The sequence below is a fragment of the Siphateles boraxobius genome, unplaced genomic scaffold, assembly GCF_051911475.1.
Source record: "Siphateles boraxobius isolate OS27281-9 unplaced genomic scaffold, OSU_SipBor_1 56, whole genome shotgun sequence".
Classification (NCBI taxonomy): domain Eukaryota; kingdom Metazoa; phylum Chordata; class Actinopteri; order Cypriniformes; family Leuciscidae; genus Siphateles; species Siphateles boraxobius.
Genome location: NW_027509182.1, coordinates 11510659 through 11532084, shown reverse-complemented (window position 1 = coordinate 11532084; position 21426 = coordinate 11510659). Strand labels below are relative to the sequence as shown.

The window sequence follows — 21426 nt, the reverse complement described above, 5'->3', positions numbered from 1 at the left end:
ATTGGTCAATAATTTTGTAATTAAGAAAAATAAATCTCTCATCATCAGTTCCAGCATCCTGATATTCTGCTCGTGGCTCAAGAGCATCTCTCTAAAAGTGGTGAGTTGAAAGATGAAAAGCAGTGAAAGCGAATAAAAATTGTTTGTTATATTTGGCCATGGTGAAAAGAAACTGAGCAGGGTATTGAGTTTTGTGATACACTGATGCTGAAATATTGGCCAAAAAATTATGTTTTGTTATAACTGAAAATATAAAAGCATTATAGATGAAATAAAAAAGCGTAATGTGTGCATAAAAGTATTCACAAAAAAGCACCCACCAATATAGAATAACAATTCGTTTTAATTGTTCTCACTGTTTTATTTTCATAATTGCAGATCTTTTTGTCAATGTGGAGGGAGACTTCCATAGGAGGATGCCTGTCGTTGTGTGCAGAGAGAAATCAAGGTCTGTTTCCTTACTTATTATTCTTTTACAAAGTTTAAATATGAAGCTTACTGCATTTAAATGTGTGTATATATAGTTTTATGAAGGTTTTTTATATTGTTTTATTGTATTTTTTTTTTTAAATGTACACTAATGTCAATTTTTTTTTTGAGTCAGTAAGATCTAAAAACAAAACGTTTATTCAGCATTATTCATGCATTAAATTGATCAAAAGTGACAGTAAAGGCATCTTCAATGTTACAAAAAATCTATTTCAAATAAATGTTTATTCTGAACTTTATTAATCAAAGGATCCTAAAAAAATATGAAGCAGCATTGATAATAATGAGAAATGTTTCTTGAGCATCAAATCAGCATATTAGAATGATTTCTAAAGGATCATGTGACACTGAAGAAAATTCAGCTTTAATCACAGGAATAAATAAGTTTTTGCAATATATTCACACAGAAAACATTTTTTTTTCCAATTGTAATAATTGAAAAAATATTTTTACTGTATTTTTGATCAAATAAAATCAGCCTTTGTGAGCAGAAGTGACTTATTTCAAAAACATTTTAAAAATCTTACCGACCCCAAAATTTTGAATGGTAGTGCATGTTAAATTCATTGACAGAGGAATAGTTGTCTTTTTTAAAACGGCTTTAAACTTACATTATGTTTTTTTAATCTCTTTTTGATCTTTTGAAGTGGTCTGATCTGCAAAGTCAGTGCAGGCAATGAAAGTGCATGCTTAACAACAGCATATTTGACCGAGATGGCGAGTCTGGAACCGCAGCTCATCCCGCTGATCGTATGCTTCAGGTTCTGGGCTATGGTAAGACTGATGTGCACAGTTTATTCTAATAGGCAGTCTGTAGATTTTTTCAACCAAGTTTAAAATGAAAAATTGCATGTTTAGTTTACTGTGGTTCTCAGTGTTGTCTGAAACATGACATATGGTAAGTTAGTTAAATATAATATTGCATGGATTTAATAGGTAGCATTTTTTTTATTTACAGTGATAAAGCATACAGAATTTTTAAGCTATGCATGCTTATTTATATATATCCTCATAATATGTGATGTTTTTTTTGTTTGTGTGAATTAGATTTGTTGTTTAGACCAGATGGAAGAAGGTGGACTTCCATCCTACTGCTTTAGCCTGATGGTCATCAGTTTCTTGCAACGACGCAAGGAACCCGTCTTACCTTCATACCTCGAACACGCGGTGTGTGATTCAACATTAATGCATCATTTATTCAAGTTTATAGGACCAATGCCTGATTATTGCATCTGGATCCTTTTGGAGAGGTAACGTGAGATAATCTGCAGTCAGCCGGTCATTATTGCAAATCAATTAAAACCCCGACACAGTAATCAAGACGCGGACCCTAATGCAATAATTATCCCGTTTATTACACAGATACTCGTCACATGAATGAATATGGGAAATTATAGTTTGAAATTATTTGATAACACTTTTCTTAAAGCATTTATGTATAATACATAACTGAGGTTAAAATTATTCATGAGATTATGTAATGCATTATAAGGTGCATGCATAATTAATGCATTAAAAATACTTTCATAAGGCATTATAAATGAAGGCTTTAAATAAAGTGTTACCAATTGTTTTATAATTTTTTGGACACGACCAGTCTTAGTTTAATGATCAACATGCAAAAACTATTTTACCAGAGAATGCTGCAACTGACCAATCGCAATCAAGTATTTCAGAGAGCCATGTAATGAACTAGGTGTGTGCAATATTGGCAAAAAGTGATATCTTTGTATTTCCTGGGATTTTGTCGATAATAATAGTTAGAAGATATTTAGCTGAGTTTCTGAGGCCTGTTGGTGGTCAGTTCACAGCAGCGACTGAAATTAACTCTTTCCAAAGGGGTGATATTTGTCCCCTTAAATTAATTTCAAGTGCATTTTACCTTCAGAAGGGCAGTTGTTTTCTAACCTTATTAGATGCGTGCGTCTTTTACGGCAAATTCTTACAATCAATCAATAAATTCAATAATAAGAATAAGACACTATAGATTGTTAGTTTTACCAATCCATCACAGAATGTATCCTTGCACTGCAGAAGTGGCATAGAAGCTGCATATAAAGCAGCATTTATTTACATTGCAATTATTTTAACTAAATTATTTGAATATATATGAATATGAATCTTAAACTGTTTTTGTTTATGAAATGAAAGTAAATTGTTGTCACAATATTGTGTCTGAAATGTTACTCACAATATTAGCTTCTTGTTTATTGGACTGTTGTGCAAAATCATGGTCACATTTGCAATCATGTTGATACTTGGGGTGGGAAAATTACACGATTGCTTGTTTGATTTTAAAATATCATATAGAAATATGAGACAAAAACTTGTGTTTTTGCCCCCGTATATTGAATTTTTTGTCATTCTAACTACATGTAGTGAAACCGATATCACTCTCGAGGCCTGTTTTTGTTTGTATTTTGCAAAGTTTTTGACATACTGGATGATGTTAGCTCACACATCATTAAAACACATCCTTAAATTATCATAGACGATACATATCACACACCTTTATAATGAACAACAGAATGGCATTTACTTCAGAAAACCCCACCCATAAAATACAAAACTAGACAATTTAGAAAATGTTTCATGTTTATGGAAAATCCTGTAAGAAATGGTTTTAATTGTGAGTTTAATTTGTTGCACAGACTGATGTTGTGTCTTGTTTTAGGGATTGCCTGTGAGTAAACTGAAGAGTTTCTCCATAACCGGGGTTGAAAAAGGACACGTACTTTGGGCATATGATCCAACCTCAAATGATTCACAAGATAAAGACAAACTCATCAAGAAGGGAAAGGTTCGTATTTTCAGCTTAGTCATGTATTGTGCATCAAAAGGTTTAATTTGAAGACTTTTAAGGTCAAGTCAATAGAAAGTCCACAAAATCACTACTGTATTTTATGGAAGCTTGTTTCTGCCAAGAAATAAAAAAACAAAAAAGGTAATTGCGTAATTTCTATCTCACAATTGCGGTTTACTACGTCAGAATTACGAGGTAAAAAAAGATCAGAATTGCACGTTTATATCTCGCAATTCTGACTTTATTTCAGGCTTGCGAGATGAAAAAGTCGCAATTCACTTTTATTTTGTATTCCATGGCGGAAACAAGCTTCCGTAGTATTTATTTTACCTATTGTGCATTGTTCTGATTTGTTTTTTCTGAAATAGTCTCCACTGGTTTTCAAAGACCGAAGTCCTCCTGTACAGCTGGGGAAGCTTTGGGTCGAGTTACTGCGATATTATTCACTGGAATTTCAAATAACCGAGAAAGTCATTAGCGTGCGCACAAACGGTGACTTATGGCGTGATCTGAAAGACTGGCCCAAAAAGAGGATTGCAATAGAAGGTATACATGGCATCATGTGACCTTTTTTTTTTTTTATATACACTACTAGTCAAAAGTTTTGGATTGGTAAGATTTTTTTATGTTTTTAAAAGTCTCTTCTGTTCACCAAGGCTGCATTTATTAAAAAAAAAAAAAAAAAACAGTAATATTGTGAAATATTATTACAATTTAAAACAGCTGTTTTCGATGTGAATATATATATATAGTAAAGTGTAATTTCTTCCTGTGATCAGAGCTGGATTTTCAGCATCATTACTCCAGTCTTCAGTGTCACATGATCCTCCAGAAATCATTCTGATATGATGATTTGATGCTGAAGAAACATTTATGATTTTTATCAATGTTGAAAACAGTTATGTACAATTTTTTATTTTAGGATTCTTTGATGAATAGAAAGTTACAAAGAACATAGAATCTTACATTATAAATGTCTTTACTGTAACTTTTGATCAATTTAATTCAATACTCTAAACTGGAGTAATGATGCTGAAAATTCAGCTTTGATCACATGAATAAATTACATGTTAAAATATATTAAAATATAAAACATTAATTTTAAATTGTCATAATATTTAACAATATTACTGTTTTTTTTGGTATTTTTAATCAAATAAATGCAGCCCTGGTGAGCAGAAGAAACTTATTTTAAAAACATAAAAAATCTCACTGATCCAAAACTTTTACCTGGTGGTGTAAGTCTGCCTAGATATGAGACATATCAATATTTATCTCTGTTTTCTTTCTCAGATCCATTCACCGTCCAGAGGAATGTGGCTCGGACGTTGAGTAGTCAGATGATGTTTGACTATATGTGTCATTGTCTCAAAACAACTTATAAGTACTTTGCTTCTCCTCCGAAAAGCAAAGCTGGGAAAGTCCGTTCAAACAGTCAAACTGATAAATCCGTGAGTGTCGATGCGGTGAAGAAAAGCAAGAAAGTGCCAGCTGAGGATTTGAACAGATCCCATGCGAGGTCCAGTCCACACAGTACAGAGGATCTCGAAGACTCAGACTATATGATTGAGCTGGAGCAGGACGATGAGGAAGAAGCCGACTCGGACGCCGAGACTGAGGTGTGCAAAGCGCGTGAATGTAGTAGTCAACATGTGAAGTGGATCAAAAAAAGTTCATCAAAGTTGTCCTAAGACAAGAACTGGTATTGTTCTTACTTGGATGAATTTTTTTATCCACTCAATAACTGTAGATTAAGAAATAATCTTCTTTTCATTATGCAGTTGAGTTTAGGAACAGCTCTGAAATCAAGGAAAATTAGATCCTCATATGATACTCCTGAATTTTTATGCATTAGAGCTTCTCAGGTACATTTTTCCTCTTCGCTTTTTGCATTTCAGTCAAAAATAACCGAATTTTAGTTTGTTTGTGTATGAAATTAATGTACTATATTTTAGTTTGATAATGTTTTTTATTTAATGTTTTGTTTTTTTTTTGTAGGGGATTTTTTTTTATACTAAATTATATTTACGCTGTATTTACAATCACTTTATGAGCATAGACCTGAAAATTAAATTTCCAATTTAAACTATCGTAAACCTTTAATGCTTTAGAGCACAGACTTATGTTTTATCTCTTTTCAAAGACGACACATGGCAGATTATTGCTTAAGTGAAAAAAGTTTTAAAAAGTAACAGAATTTTATGTGTATTATGAAAAATGCACAAAAATATTATTTAAAATTTTTATATGAGAAATATATTTTCAAAACTACTCAAATTACTCTAAAACTGCAAGAAAATCAAAGCCATAAATCTAAACAAGCTGTGTTCCTAATTTGAGCTTGACATCTCAAAAAATGAGCTTTTAGTTTTGTTTTGGCTGCTACACCAAAAGTTTTCACTGGATAAAATTTGTCTCGCATTCATTTCCAATGCGCTCATTTTTGACCGTGAGGAGCACAAGTGACTATTTTTTTCAGGACCGCTTAACCTTTTCGAATCACGTCCCTGATTTTTTTTGTGTGTGTTTACATAGCAAGTGCCGAAACCTTTACCAATTTTCATACCATTCCAGTGAAGTAAAAACACCATTTTGTTTTGTGTACATTTTATTTTTAGATGCCAAATAGCACCTAAGGAAATCTGTTTTCCAGTTAAAATAAGAAAAAGATCTTTAATACATTTACGGTATAATTTCAGCTGAATGGGAAATACTGAAGAAGCAGTTTTTGCATTAGTTCTGAGTTGAGATTAAATGGAGTGTGCACATTTGTAGGGTGAAGAAGAAGATGAGGAAGATGAGGACGATGATGACATCGAGCTTGATGAATCTGGTTGTGATCCTTCTGGCGACGAGATCTTCCCCTTCGACCGGGAGACGAGTGACGATGTGGGATCCGATGTAGGCGATCCCGAGGAAGCAGCATCTGTCCAAATCAAACCAAAACCAGAGCGTACCAAATCTGAATCGCCTGTAGGAACGCAGTCGGACCTTGAAGGCGTTCATTATGTCTTCACCAAAAAGGTTTTCAGTGACGGCAAGGTAAATATTCATGGCTACTGAGTTTGCATGTCTATGTGAGACCATCCAAACTTGTTATTAAATGTAAAATCATGTACTAATGTTTGTTATTGTTGCCAGATATGTAGCTGCTCTTGTCACACAATTGTTGAGAATGCAAATTAAACCTATTAAAGTGCCTCTATTATGCTATTTTAAAGGCTCCTACAATAGGTTTACATGCATCCAGGGTCTAAAAACACTTTCATTTTCTCATAATATACAACAGCATTAGCTCTAAACCCCGCCTTTCTGAGAACCTGCTCTGATATGATTGGTCAGACGGCCAGGTCTGTTGTGATTGGTCGACCACTTACAGTGCATGTCGAAAACAAATCTGAATTTCAGCTCTTGATACACAGTGATTTGAACAGTAATGATGGTACAGTAATGATCAATTCGAGCCCGAGTCTCATCTTTTACAAGTGGATTTGCTTTGCATTATATTATATTATACACGACATGAAAGATAATATCCGAAAAAGCATAATAGGAGCACTTTAAATGTTTCTTTTGACATTTTAATGATGTCTTTTAACTTAAATGCGAATTCATGCATCTGCAATTCCATCACTAGTCTTTATTCACCATTTAATGGTGACAAACGATCCCTTTTTTTCTGTTAGTCCCCCATTGTGATATGCGGCCTTTGCAAGAGTGATGGACATTCAAAACAGGACTGTCCTGAGGACTTCAAGCGAGTGGAGTTAAAACGCCTTCCAGCCATGACTCTAGACTTCCTGAAGATCCTCAATGAAGTCTGTGAGCAATGCTATCGTAAGTACGCTGTGGATATATTTTGACATGAAGACATTCTTTAATTTTTTCCTTTATTGTGGTGAACTTAAGCTGAGGATGAAATGTAGACTGGTAATTCTGTTATGGGAAGATACAGAAAAATAAATCAAGTCTTTGCTTTTCTTACAGCTTTTATGACACTATGGTTTTTTTACATGTGCACTTTGTTGCATACATCTTTTTTTTATTTACATACATCTTTCTTTGTTTTTATTAAATGTTCAAATCTAACTTGCGCTTACATTTTTGCTTGTAGTTTCACTGATTCTATAAAAATGATTGTATTTCTTCAGGTGACTTTGCTCCAGATGATGTGGAGGTGAAAGTCAGAGAACACATTTTACAAGACTTTGAGACTTTCCTGAGATGTCAAGTGCCAGGTAATGCAGTGTAACTGTTTAAAATCTAAGTATGTCAAGTTTGGTATTTTTCCATTTAAATGCGCTGAAATATTTCTTCTTCTGTATTGCTGCTTGACACTTTGTCCACAAATAAAGAAAATGGCGAATCAGAACAATTTGCTTAATTCTTTAAGCCCCCCGAAAATGCACATACCAAACTTAAATGGTTATAATTCAAGAATGCTTTGGAATATAGATGTAAGGTTGATCTTGTTTTAAAGACATTTGGCAGATTTTTGTAGAAGAGAAATAAATTAATAAAGTGAACCAAATGGAAGTGTGAGTTTATGAAAATGTACAATGGAAAAAATGTATTATTCACATTTTATATAAAATATATATTTTCAAAACATGTTGGGCTCTAAAACTGCAAGAAAATCAAAGACAAAAACCTGAACAAGTTTTAAGACTTTATAGTGTTTCAGATTTTCGTTGATATCTCAAAAAAATTAGCTTTCAGTAAGATTTAGTTTGGGTGCAGTACCAAACTTTATCACTAGGTGAACACCAGACTCCATTACTGCCCATATAAGGGCGCCTCCATTTCCATATGTGGTTTGAGTGATCTGAACCATTTTTGACAATTTTTATATAATATATGAAGTAGACATCCTATTCAGAAGTAGTATGGGAAGTTTGGCAGATTTTGATGTGAATTCAACCTCTAATAAACATAAAAAGAACACGTATGTGCGTTATAGCTCGCTGCCACATCACAAATGATGAATCTATTGTTTTTTTCTTTATATTTAAAACATTTTGAGACCTCTTTTTCTAAAAAAAAAAAAAAAAAACTTTTGAACTCTTGGCATGAAAACAAACTTGGGTTTCTACCATTCTTTCATTATTTTTCATGTTCATTACTATTTCAAAATAAAGGTCTGAACACGCCTTAGGAGTATGAAAATATTCTTGTTGTAAATTGATCAATTATGGCTCCTCTGTAATTTATTTTGAAAATCAGTCACCTAATATGGAAACTAGAGATTGTAAGCTTTCAAATGATATATAGTGTGTCAAGATTAGTTTAGATTTAGTATAGCATATTATTACTGTTTTAAATAAGTAATGGCTATGGGCCCACCGGTGGGCCGGTTACACTTAAATATACAACTCATTAGAGCCGAAAGATTCCACTTGTTTTTAAGTTGGATATCTCAATTTTTACTAAAATCAGCCTTTTACTCTATTTTGTCAAAGACTGTTTTATATGTATTTAATGAGAGGACTATACAAATGCTTATTTGTTGATGTGTATTTTTATTTATTTATCAGGAGCCAAGTTGGCTTTGTTTGGTTCATCCAAGAATGGGTTTGGCTTTAAACAGAGTGACTTGGACATCTGTATGACTCTAGAAGGCCAGGACACCGCAGCGGTAATGTCCCGACACGCTTTCTACACAAGGTCGCAAACATGCATTAAATTGATCAAAAGTCGTGTTAAAGATATTCATAATGTTACATAAGATTTCTATTTTAAAAATGCTTCTCTTTTAAACTTTCTGACCCTGAATACTGAAGAAATGCAAAAATATGAATCAGCACAACTTTGTTTTCAACATTGATAATAATCAGAAATGTTTTTTAAGCAGCAAATCATCATATTAGAATGATTTCTGAAGGATCATGTGACACTGAAAACTGAAGTAATGATGCTAAAAATACAACTTTGATCAAATTACATTTTAAAATATATTCACACAGAAAACGGTTATTTTGAACTGTAATAATATTTCTGTTTGTGCTGTATTTTTGATCAAATAAATGCAGACGACTTTCAAAAACGTGAATAAATCTTACCAAGCCAGATGAACGGACTGCATAAACTATTTATGCACTGTGAACTATTTATACCCTGTATTTTGTGTGCATTAATTTCCCTAATCTGGTTCCTCTGATAGGGCTTGGACTCCATGGCTGTTATTGAGAGCCTGGCTAAAGCTCTACGCAAACACCACGGTAAGGTTATTTTTTTGGGTGTGATTGTGAAATTGCCTGTTTTTTTGCGCTAGGCACTAATTTCATTCAGTAATCATGGTTTGTATTGTTCACTATTAAATAGATTTGACATTTTTAGGAAGGGAAAGACTGTCTTGTACATTGTCCTCTCTCAGAAGCTCTAATCTTCTGAAATGACAAAGAGCATCTCTGTACGCCTCAGGCAACCTCCGTTTACTTTAAATGCTTGTTTTTTAAATAAATCAGTGCTTTTGTTTTACACCCATGTCTATTTATCCATCCGTTCATTTTAGGCCTGAGAAACATCCTACCTATTACAACGGCAAAAGTCCCAATTGTGAAGTTTTACCATGCCAAAACTGGACTAGAGGGAGATATAAGCTTGTACAATACACTGGTGAGAGAATAATTCTGTTGCATTATTTTTACATGTCCAAATTTAACTTGTTTTTTAATGGAATTTCAAACCATTGCAATTGTTAATAGCATTAGAATTTTATTAGAAGAAGGCCCTCTTTACATATTTGCATAAGTTATGGTATTATGGATTGTGGATTTAGCTTGTTCCTTATCGCCAGTGTTTAAACTTCAATATTTTGGCTAAAGACAATTACTGTGTTTGTTTGGCTTTCTTCAAAAGGATCAAAACAAAAGATCTGCCCTATTTTTAACTATTCCCTTCATTTGCAAAATATAACGGCAATGTTTTGATAAAAATAATCTTCGTCAGGCACACATACACAGGCAACACTCAGATTCAAACACAATTGTGGTCAGATACATGTGTCGGCAATCAAGATCATTCAATTACAGCAGACTTAATGTGAACACATCACTAGGTCAAATGTCATTGTCCTACTTATTAAAACTCAAAACAAACATAGTGAATCACAATTCAAAAACGAATACATCAGATAAAATCCTCTCAATGCAAACGCATTTCAAAAACAATGCAGTGAAGCTCCAGAAACACCGACAGCCATCAAATACACAGAGTGAATCACATTCTAAACACAATAAAAAGATTAAAATAGATTTATATTCAAGACAAAAGTTAGAAAACTAATACTTAAATTACACATTTAAAATACAGTCAGTGTCTTTGTTGTTTACACATTAATTTGGATATTCAATGTGAAAATATATTTAAAATTACAAACTTTAATGTTAGATGTGACAGAAATTTAGTTTTTTTATGAATGACATCCCCAATTAATTCATGGTTTGGTGTTTAGTAAGTTTAGTGTACAATTTGCACAAAAACATTTTTAAATTGAAAAGGTTTGGGGGAGGGGGGGAATCCTAACTTAATGTATGCATCTTTTATAAAAAAGAAATGTATATAAATGTAACCAACCCTGTACCTTTAAACCAATATTATGTCTAAGTAGTTCACTTATATTACTCAGTACAGTAACACTTTATTTTACAGTACAATAGTAATTACATGTACCATGTAACAAAGACAATTACCATATATTGTGCATAATTACATGCAACTAACCTTAAAACACACCCTAACCCTATAGTAAGTACATGTAGTTTATTATTATTACTCAGTACTTGAATGTATAATTACACTGTACCACGAACACCTTAAAATAAAGTGATGCCCTCAATTCTTTCTTGTGTAAATACACTGTAAGTCCACATACAAAGTGCAACCAAGATTTTTTCCGTTTTATTTCCTCAGGCTTTGCACAACACACAGTTACTGGCATCTTATGCTGCTATTGACGCTCGGGTGAAGATCCTCTGCTACGTCATGAAAGTGTTCTCCAAAGTATGTTCGACACATTCATGAACTGATGTCATTATTGCTTCACTCATAGAGATCGTAGTCATAGTGGCCAAGTTTGAAGCTTGAATGAGAAAGAATCCAGAAAGTTGCTTTTGGTGGAAAGATGAAGGACGAAACGTCCATTAGCAGATCTGAATTTCAGCTCCGGATCTTCCTCACACTTGATACACAGTGATACAAACAGTAACACACATCAGTTTTACTGAATCAAGTCGAGCCCGAGTCTCATGCTTAAGAAGTGCATCAAAGTGGATTTGCTTTGGCTGCGTCTTCTCAACATGAACAACACTAACCAAACTCTTCCAGTCTCAGATGCAACTAGTGTTTGAGGGTCAAAGGTGACGTCGCTCACGGGCAGCCAATGAAGAGCGTAGACTGGCATTATGCAGATGTGTTACAAACCTACATATGTTCAGCAGGAATCAAGACTGGAATTACTGACGACTCGTTTCAGTTCAGAATCACTTCTTTCTATTAGGAGACAATAGGCACATTTCCATTACAGATTTGCGCAAAACTTTTGCGTTTTTTTCTTTTTCTTTCTAAATGTCGAAAAAAAATTATTTGCGAAATGACGGTGTTTCCATTAACCGATGTTATGCAACTAAAACGTAATTTTTTCCTCTCGCGATAAGTCATTCCAAAAATCATGGCGACGGATTTTGGTTTATATGGTTTACGTATATCGCAGCCACTGCACTGGCCATTATTATTAATCGAAGGAGACGTGTGTGTGTGTGTGTTATCCAAGGATTAATGGCAAGGAAAGACCATTATACTTGAGAGTTTCTTGGAGTTTCTCACTCATTTCTGCTTCGAGGTAGTGCTGGGCGGTAAACCGGTTCAAACCGAAAACCGGTTTATATTTTCGTCACGATATTGATTTTGAATAAACCGCCATACCGGTGTATTTAATTACACAACGTTCGGAACGAACGTTAGCTGCGCGACACTGTTTCAAACAGACCCTTTACAATGTTGTACTTCTAAGCAGCGACGAGTGAGGGTAAACAAACAGCAGTGCTCTGTTACGTTACATGGACGATGGATGCTGAGCGCATTATTGTAGCGCGAAAGTACATTAATATAATGCGCGAGCGCGAATCTCTCTGCTCGCGCGCGGAATATAATGTGCGGCGCTCTCAGATACACGCTGCTCTTGTTAGAATAGGTCTATTTTGTCTGGCCTCGCTCAGATAATCCTGCACTTAAAACGTGTTCAGTGCAATCGCGAATCTCTCCTCTTCCCCAGCTAACAATTTTAGGTTATAAGAACGTTTTCATAACGTTCCCATTAAGTTATAAAAACGTTAACGTTATTTCAGAATGTTCTAGGGACATTCAAAATGTCCAGTTTTTTAGACGTTGTATTAACGTTATTTCTTGGTTATAAGAACTTTATTCAAAACGTTATAAGAACGTTCAATTCTCCCGTTATATAAACGTTGTATTAACGTTTTTGCTTGGTTATAAGAACGTTAGTAGAACGTTAAGAAATAACAATTTTAGGTTATACTGGGCGCTATTCTATTCTACAATATTCACTAATGACAGTAAAATAGACCGTCCTAAGTCAATTTACTGCAGTAATTCCTCTCTCAACCAGTAGAAAATGCTTTGAACACCTGATTATGCATGAAAAAAAAACCCGGCATAAACCGGAAAATCGGCATAATTTTGAAAAAAAAACGTGATATAAATTTTTGGTCAAACCGCCCAGCACTATTTCGAGGTCTTGATTGTGGCATTCCTTTGAGGTTTAGAATCCAGTATTCCTTTAATTCTTTTGTCTTTTATGAGTTTAATGTCTCGTATTCTGTCCAAACATACCGCGTTTTCTACGTCAGGTGACTGTAAATGCTGTAAAAAAAAAAACAGTTTCCATTGCAGTTTTGCGAAATATTTCTTTTTCGAGTTGCCTGAAAAACCACCTCATGCTAGCGTGTAAACTTTTTTGCGATAAATGGAATTTGTTGCGAAATTGACGTGTTTCCATTGGCCGTATTTTCAATTTGCGCAATTTGAAGTGTAATGGAAAACGCGGCTACTAACTCCATTTATCTGCACTTTGCTCTTTGAAACTTTGCAGACGTTTTACTTTCACAATCAACTATTTTACACACTGCATGACAGGTAAAATCTGAAAAAGCATAATAGGGTCACTTTAACATATTTATGATCTTGATAACGTTTGTCTTTTCAGGTGTGTGACATTGGAGATGCATCTCGTGGTAGTCTTTCTTCGTATGCTTACACTCTAATGGTCCTTTACTTCCTTCAACAAAGAAGCCCGGCTGTTATCCCAGTTCTCCAAGAGGTGTCTTTCTTGACAATTATAACCTTTTCAATGACATTTACTTATAAAAAATGATTTTGTGTAAATTAACTGCTACAGTACTGTTACTTATACGCATGTGTTGATGCGTTTCTTTAACCATGTGCACACCAAAAATTAATTCTTAATTAATTAAAAACATTTTATTCCTACTTTCATGTAATTTAGAAATGCATGTTCCCTAGTGTATAACCCAATAAATATATTTCTATAATTCTGATATTACAACATAAACAATATGTGAATATAGGTTAAAGTAGGTCTTGTGTGTATTCCTTTAATTGCTAAAAGTCATCATTAAGGACATCCTAACCTAGTGTATTATGGGATGAGATTGATGTAAAACATACATTCACTTTTGTATATGTCTTTTGTAGATATATGATGGCGAGAAGAAGCCAGTGGTCCTTGTAGATGGATGGGATATACATTTCTATAAGGATTTGAAGAACTTGGTGAGTGAGGTCCAAAAAAAACATTGCAAGTTGTATTATTTATTTTTATTTCACAGTTAATTGTAAAAAGTTATAGATTAATTTTTAGATCTGATTTTTTTTTTTCTTGCATAAAACGCATGTCTTGGACTTATTTTGTAATGGTTTTTAAGGCTGGGACTGTTGTTCACTCCTCAGCATAAACACTGGCCGGAGTACAGGAAGAACAGGGAGTCGGTCGGGCAGCTGTGGCTCGGGCTGCTGCAGTTTTACACCGAGACCTTTGACTTCAAGGAGTCTGTCATCTGCATCCGCAGAAAAGAACCTCTCACCACCTTCAAGAAGCAATGGACCTCCAAACATCTGGCCATCGAGGGTAAGACCAAGAAATAAACTACTGATGAGGGCAAAAATCAGGCCAAATACCTATGAATATGCAGCGGTAACTATTTGAGTATCATTTGAATTTTGATTTCAGTTCTAATTCTGCTAATCTTTTATCTTAATATCTTAATTTCAGTTCCAATACGGTACAAAAAAACTTTGATATCGTTCACATTTATTCTAAGTCTTGTTGCAAAACGTTTAATTGTAGCTGAATACCATGAACAGGCTAAAGAAGACTTTCACAAGGAACTTTTGCCTGTTTTAAAACAACTAATATAAATTTCAAGCATTATTAAAGACAAGTAAACACTCAGTAATAAAAAAAAGAACAGAGCGCCTTACCTATGTATTACATGGGAAAACAGGCCAGTTTTACAAGGTCTGGACCCCATATCTGAACGCTTTGGATCCTTGTCTTCGTCCTATTATATTACAAGGAACATTGTAATTAACTTTCTGGACATTTAACCTTATTTTTGTCACCCTTTTCACCTTTTGGAAATGCTATTTTATACACGTTATATATTATATAATGTTGTTGCTATTTTTCTCACAAATCTGCCTTATTATGGTATGGTCCTGTTTTATATAAAAATCTGAGCTATCCTTTTTTTTTTTTTTTATGTCTGGGGGGTTGATGTTTTGTTATATTTGTATTTTACATAATTATATTTAAAAAAAAGAACAAATAAACAAATGAGCAATTACACGAATACAACTGAATAAACAGTGTTAAGATTCTCCGGTGTTCAGCTACAGAAACTAATCAGATTTAAGATAACACTACAATTTATAAATAAAATATACGTTAGAAATATAGTCTCAAAAGTTATTCTGTCAAGAACAGTCGAAGAACAATTTTCTTGTTGTCTTTTGTTTGATTAATGTTATTATAGAGGTGGCAGCAGGAATATTAGGAATATTATATCAGCACAGATCCAATATACACATGCGTTTTCTTTTCAACTGTTTGCGTTCACTCAAGACATAACCGACTGTGTTTATGAGGATATTTTGACATTTTGCTGTGTATTTGTCCATTCAACTGCAAAAAGACATGGAAGAGAACAGATTTGGGTGTGCAAAGCACAGAAAACCATGCGTGAGTCTTATTGCGCTAGAGTGGTTTAAAGTATTATTAAAATACACACAGGGGAATTTAAATTTTAATTTAATAACACGTACCCCACAACTTTATTATCCGATTCTAGAATTGGAATACATTTTCGATTCCCAACCCTAACGGTAACATGTTGCAGGAAGCATAATTTACATTTTGAAAATTATATTTTTTACTTTTATAGCTGGCATTCCTCAACGCTATACTGTATGTGGTGCAAGATTGTAGCTGACAATTTTTCTTTCTCTTTCCTCTTTTAGATCCCTTTGATTTGAGTCATAATCTTGGAGCTGGTCTCTCACGGAGAAGTATGTCATGTTTTTCTCTTTTATTCTTTTACTGTTGCATGTATTATCCTCAATACAAACCCTACCTTTCATTGACTCTGATAATTGGAAATATCACATTATTTGGTGCAAATGTAAACAGTGTAAAGACTTAATAGCTGCAAGAAGTTTACATGATACGAGTAGCAAACCTCTTCACTCACGTTTACATGCTGTTTTCGTCATTCTGATTGTTCGCTAAGAATTGTGGTTATTTTACCGCTATTCTTCACGTAACCCAATGAACAGCACAGATGATGAACACGCATGGACTCAGTGTGTTACTGGTCAAGCTTTTCTAACTCATATGGATTTATTTGGCAGTTCTTTGGTATCCAGCCTAAAAATGTCTCCATTTCAATGTTTTTGACCATCAATATACTGTATTGTATTCATGTCACGCAACTTTGCGAATTTAAACTTCAGTACCGCTCATGCTCATGCACACTTTGGTCAGCGTGGAATAGATGTGATTTACATGCCTGTTTACTGCTATTAAAATCTGCATACGTCACATTTTACTATGATTATGGATTCTATGATTATGAGCTTAAATGCGTAAATTTAATAAAAGTATTGGGTAAAGTCGCGATATTGCCTAAATCTCATTATAATCATATTATGAGGGTGCATGTAAAAGTAGTCAATGTTTCATTGTTGTATTAAATGCCCTAGCTTCATTGAAGTTCAGTTTTAAATGTATAAACCTTCATCAACTGTACTTAAACACCTGTAGCTAGCTTCTTTGTTTGATTGTTTAAACTATTTCAGAGTTATATCTCCATCTGAAACTTTTTGTGTTCCCAACCGCCTCATATAAATATAGTAAATAGATAATATTTCTAAGTTTATAGTCGTCAACCGTTCTAATGGCCCGTTCACACCAAGAATGATTACTATAACGATAACTACAGCAACATCCACACAACGCACAATATTGTTCTGTTTTTTATAGGCGCACGCTACAGTTTTGTCGTCTGCCGCTTAAAATGCTCAAATTCTTTAAAGCGGGAATGATTCTGATTGGCTCTCAATGTTTTTATCGTTCATCAGCTGGAAAAAAAATCGTTCTGGAAGTGATTCCAACGACGTTGTTTCTCTGTGTGAACGGCCCTTTACTTCCTACATTTTTAAAGATAAATTTGATATCTGGCCATCTAATGCAATGAATGTGTTGTTTTATGTTTACAGTGGCAAGCTTCATCATGAAGGCCTTCATCAACGCCCGCAGAGTCTTCGGCACCCCTGTCCGAGTCTTTCCGCCAGAGTATTCAAATAAAATGGTTTGTGTCCTTTACCTTGAGCATGTAAATTCTGTAAGACGCCCCACAAGTCAAGTTATTGTGCTCAAATTCACTGTTTGCAGGAGTACTTTTTTGACCCAGAGGTGCTGATAGAGGGCAAGCTTGCACCCAATGACCGCTGCTGCCGCATTTGTGGGAAGATTGGACATTTTATGAAAGACTGTCCGATGCGAAAGAGGTAGTAATTCAGCACAAGAACTATTGTAGAATAACTTTCACTTAAAAATTAAGTAGTTTTCAGTATGAGCAATAATTTAACTTTTCTGTATTTCATGCTACAATGATCCATAGAGAATCTTAACTACTGTTTACAAGTTTGGGGCCTTTAAGAATTTTAATACTTTTGTTCTGCAAGGATGTATAAAATTGATGAAAAGTGACAGTAAAGACATTTTATAATGTTACAAAGGATTTCTATTTCAAATAAATGCTGTTTCTTTTAGATTTCCTATTCATCAAGGAATCCTGGAAAGACAAGTATGACGTTTCCACACAAATATGAAGCAGCACAACTGTTTTCAACATTGATAATATTTAGAAATATTCATCTAATCATCATATTAGAATGATTTTTGAAGGAACATGTGACACTAAAACTGGAGAAATGATGCTTTGATCACTGAATATATCAAATTTTAATATACATTTACATAAGCAATTTTTTAAAATTGTAATATTTCACACTGTTTACTGTATTTTTAATCAAATTAATGAGCAGAAGATACTTCTTTCAGAAACATTAAAAATCTTACTGACCCCAAACTTTTGAACGGTATTGTGCCTTTGCACATTCAAGCAGAATTAAATCCTTATTAAAGGTGCAGTCAGCGATTTCTGAGAAACCGTTTATATTAAATCAACCCAAACAAAAACGCCCCTCCATTTATTCACGCCCCCAAAATGCTTGAACACTCAATTCAAGAGTGGCAGAAGGGAAGCAAAATAATACTTCACGGAAAATAAAATGAAGATGACAAATGACAGGGAAGAACAAGAAATTAACATACAGTACACTAGTGTATATCCAAGCAAGAGTTGGTTGTTAGTCGCCAACAACAGACAAACAATGACTCTAAAAACTGTCTTCTTACTAGAGCTAACATGACAACAGCAGCATATCTTGGTTCTGGGAAACCGCAAAACCAATGTTTCTCAAGTATGAAGCAGAAACAACGCAACCTCTGTGTCTGTTTTCAGTCCTTCCCTCCCTAGGTCTTTCCTAGGAAGTTCTAAAGCTCTTGCCTGATCATACTCCTTCTTTTTCCAGTGATATTCCTCTGACCTTTCCTCTTTTGTACTGCCTCTCAGCCATCTCTTTTTATACAGTCTTTCTTCCCCCTTACTGCTGATTGGCTCACTCTCTCTCTTTTCCCCATCATGAGTGGATATGCCTCCTACTGCTGATTGGCTCACTCTCTCTCCTCACAGACAGAGACGTAAAGTTGGACTCTTTCTGGTTCCCGTAGTGACCGCTCACGTGGTGTTTGCATACTTTACCACAGCTGAAGTGAAATAAATGCAATATTTTCCAAATACACAGTTGTTTCAGAGACATTTTAATTCAATACTTTATGAACTGCTTCATACAGCATCGGTTTGAACAAGAATAAAGTTCAACATAAGCCTATAGCTACTATCAATGAAGTGGAGTCTACGTTTTGTAATCAGTTTTATTTTGATAAACATGACACAGTATAACATCGAGACTACATGAAAAGAGTGTTTACGTTAGAAAAAACTGATTTGTGAGTTTTATTGAATTTTTTGGTGTGAGAATAAACACGAAACGCATGTGATCGTTGTCATGTGGTGAATACGGCCAATCATGAAACAGCTGTGTCGTCATCAGATCTCGTGCAGCCGCTCGTGAGAAGCTGCGCTGGCTGAGTTCTCCTGCTCTCGAATCTCTCTCGTGGTACTTTGATGGCATACGTCACAGTCCCGTGGCGTCGGTGCTGTATCAAGTCGGACAAAATATCTAACCGGCATGCACTGCTTCAAGTCAGCCGCCGATCGGTCTGCGCAGAGCTGCATGAAGACGAACAAGCCTATTGGCTCTCCCTCCCTCCTCCCAATCATGAGTGGACACGCCCCCTATTCCTGATTGGCCCACTCTGTCTCCTCCACCATCATGAGTGGACATTACTCCTATTGCTGATTGGCTCTCTCCTCTCCCATCATGAGTGGACATGCCCCCTATTCCTGATTGGCCCACTCGGTCTCCTCCACCATCTTAAGTGGACACGCCCCCTACTGCTGATTGGCTCTCTCTCCCTCCCCATCATGAGTGGACACGCCTCCTACTGCTGATTGTCTCTCTCTCTCCCCTCCCCATCATGAGTGGACACGCCCCCTACTGCTGATTGGCTATAAGTGTGCTGTGCTGCTCGGTTCGATCCACTTTCAATAGCATTTCTCAGAAATCGCTCATTTAAATCAGACATTTGATGCTTTTAATTGGTTGTGTGTTAGATTAAGTTAATTGTTTATTAATTTATTTGTTTCAATGGTATACTAAGACAAAGACGTGACAATGCTGATGGATTCTTCAGTGGACGTGATGCAAACAGAGCCAACAAAGGCATGATGGACGACAGCCCTTACAGGGATGGACGGTGGCGGCAGAGGGAGGAGAAATGCTGTTATCTGTGCGGCTCCAACGCTCACATCAAGAAGGACTGCCCGCTGTCCAAGTCTTTAGGTAGCTGTGCTTATTGCATTGTTTAAAGTGTATTTAATTCAGCTGGAATTTACCAAGTAATGCGATTTGGTCAAGAATCAGGCAATCATTCATGTATTTCTCTTTGCAGAATCCTCCCCGACCACATACCAAAGAAGTCCTGCATCAGACAGGGACAAAGTATGTCAGAAATCGTCTTAATCACAGTTATCATTATTCATGAACAGTGTAGTTTTGCCTAGGAATTAAACGGAGAACTCAGTGGATCTCTTGTTGTGTTTGCAGGACAGTCCTCAACAGGACAGGAGAAAGAAGCGCAAAGCAAAGAGGATGATTTTGGGTCCTGAAACAGGTGAGTACACTACACGAGTGCAAGGTGATTTATGCAGTGCATAAACTTTGCAAACAGTTGATTCCTATGGATCTATTCACACCAGACATGAACATCCGTCCAGGGTGATTATCGTTAACTAATGGGCCGTTTACATGACACCGCTTTCAACTAAAAACAGAAAAATTATGCGTTTTGGCAGTTAATTTACACTACAACGGTGTTTTTTGGGGGCATGAAAATGCTAACTTTTGAAAACGGGTTTCAAAGTGCAAATTTTTGAAAACAATACTGTTATCCTCTCCATGTAAACTACAAAAATGTGAATCTGTGAGAACGGTGACGTCATTGTTTATGTGTCTTACATGTTCAGTCTATAGACGCATAGTGTTTCTTTACAAAGTGACTTCGCCATCTACAAAATACAGCGTTTTTATCGTCTTGATAAAATCTACATTTACATTTATTCATTTAGCTGACACTTTTATCCAAAGCGACTTACAATTGCTATATTTCAGAGGTGTCACACGCCTCTGGAGCAACTAGGGGTTAAGTGTCTTGCTCAGGGACACATTGGTGTCTCACAGTGGATTCAAACCCAGGTCTCTCACACCAAAGGCATGTTTCTTATCCACTGCGCCATCACCACCACATACACCAAATCTGTGTGTATTCGTCTAAAGACAGACAAATTTTTATGGATATTTTGTTGTTTGTTTTCCATAAAGAAAACTGACCAAACAATGAAATGCAAGCTTTTGGTCCTTTTTTCGAACCCACTGCTGATACACAATCCAGTGCATTTGTGACTCGATCGCTGTTTTTCTGACACATTGGACACAAAACTGCTGCGTTCATCGTTTAATATACACTCACCGGCCACTTTATTAGGTACACCTTGCTAGTACTGAGTTTGACCCCCTTTTGCCTTTAGAACTGCCTTAAGTCTTCATGGCAGAGATTCAACAAGGCTCTGGAAACATTCCTCTGAGATTTCGCTCCATATTGATGATAGAATCACGCATTTGCTGCAGATTTATTGGCTGCACGTCCATGATCCGAATCTCCCGTTCCTCCACATCCCAAAACTGCTCTACTGGACTGAGATCTGGTGACTGGAGGCTGTAAAGGACTGGACATGGTCAGCAACAATACTGAGTTCGGCTGTGGTGTTGAAATGATGCTCAATTGGTACTGA

General features: G+C 35.3%; 1 protein-coding gene across 1 annotated transcript in view; it reads left to right on the top strand.

Moving 5' to 3' along the window:
* Positions 1-21426, top strand: part of tut7 (terminal uridylyl transferase 7) — a 32113-nt gene that overhangs the window by 6822 nt on the left and 3865 nt on the right. Inside the window, exons 7-29 of the mRNA XM_077206782.1 lie at positions 49-100; positions 379-448; positions 1137-1263; positions 1537-1656; positions 3164-3289; positions 3661-3838; positions 4586-4911; positions 6068-6334; positions 6979-7129; positions 7444-7530; positions 8827-8927; positions 9453-9510; positions 9804-9907; positions 11204-11293; positions 13515-13628; positions 14024-14101; positions 14279-14456; positions 15848-15895; positions 17105-17196; positions 17280-17395; positions 19737-19918; positions 20028-20077; positions 20183-20249. Coding sequence (XP_077062897.1) covers positions 49-100; positions 379-448; positions 1137-1263; positions 1537-1656; positions 3164-3289; positions 3661-3838; positions 4586-4911; positions 6068-6334; positions 6979-7129; positions 7444-7530; positions 8827-8927; positions 9453-9510; positions 9804-9907; positions 11204-11293; positions 13515-13628; positions 14024-14101; positions 14279-14456; positions 15848-15895; positions 17105-17196; positions 17280-17395; positions 19737-19918; positions 20028-20077; positions 20183-20249 — 2782 coding nt within the window. The remainder of the gene's footprint in view (positions 1-48; positions 101-378; positions 449-1136; positions 1264-1536; positions 1657-3163; positions 3290-3660; positions 3839-4585; positions 4912-6067; positions 6335-6978; positions 7130-7443; positions 7531-8826; positions 8928-9452; positions 9511-9803; positions 9908-11203; positions 11294-13514; positions 13629-14023; positions 14102-14278; positions 14457-15847; positions 15896-17104; positions 17197-17279; positions 17396-19736; positions 19919-20027; positions 20078-20182; positions 20250-21426) is intronic.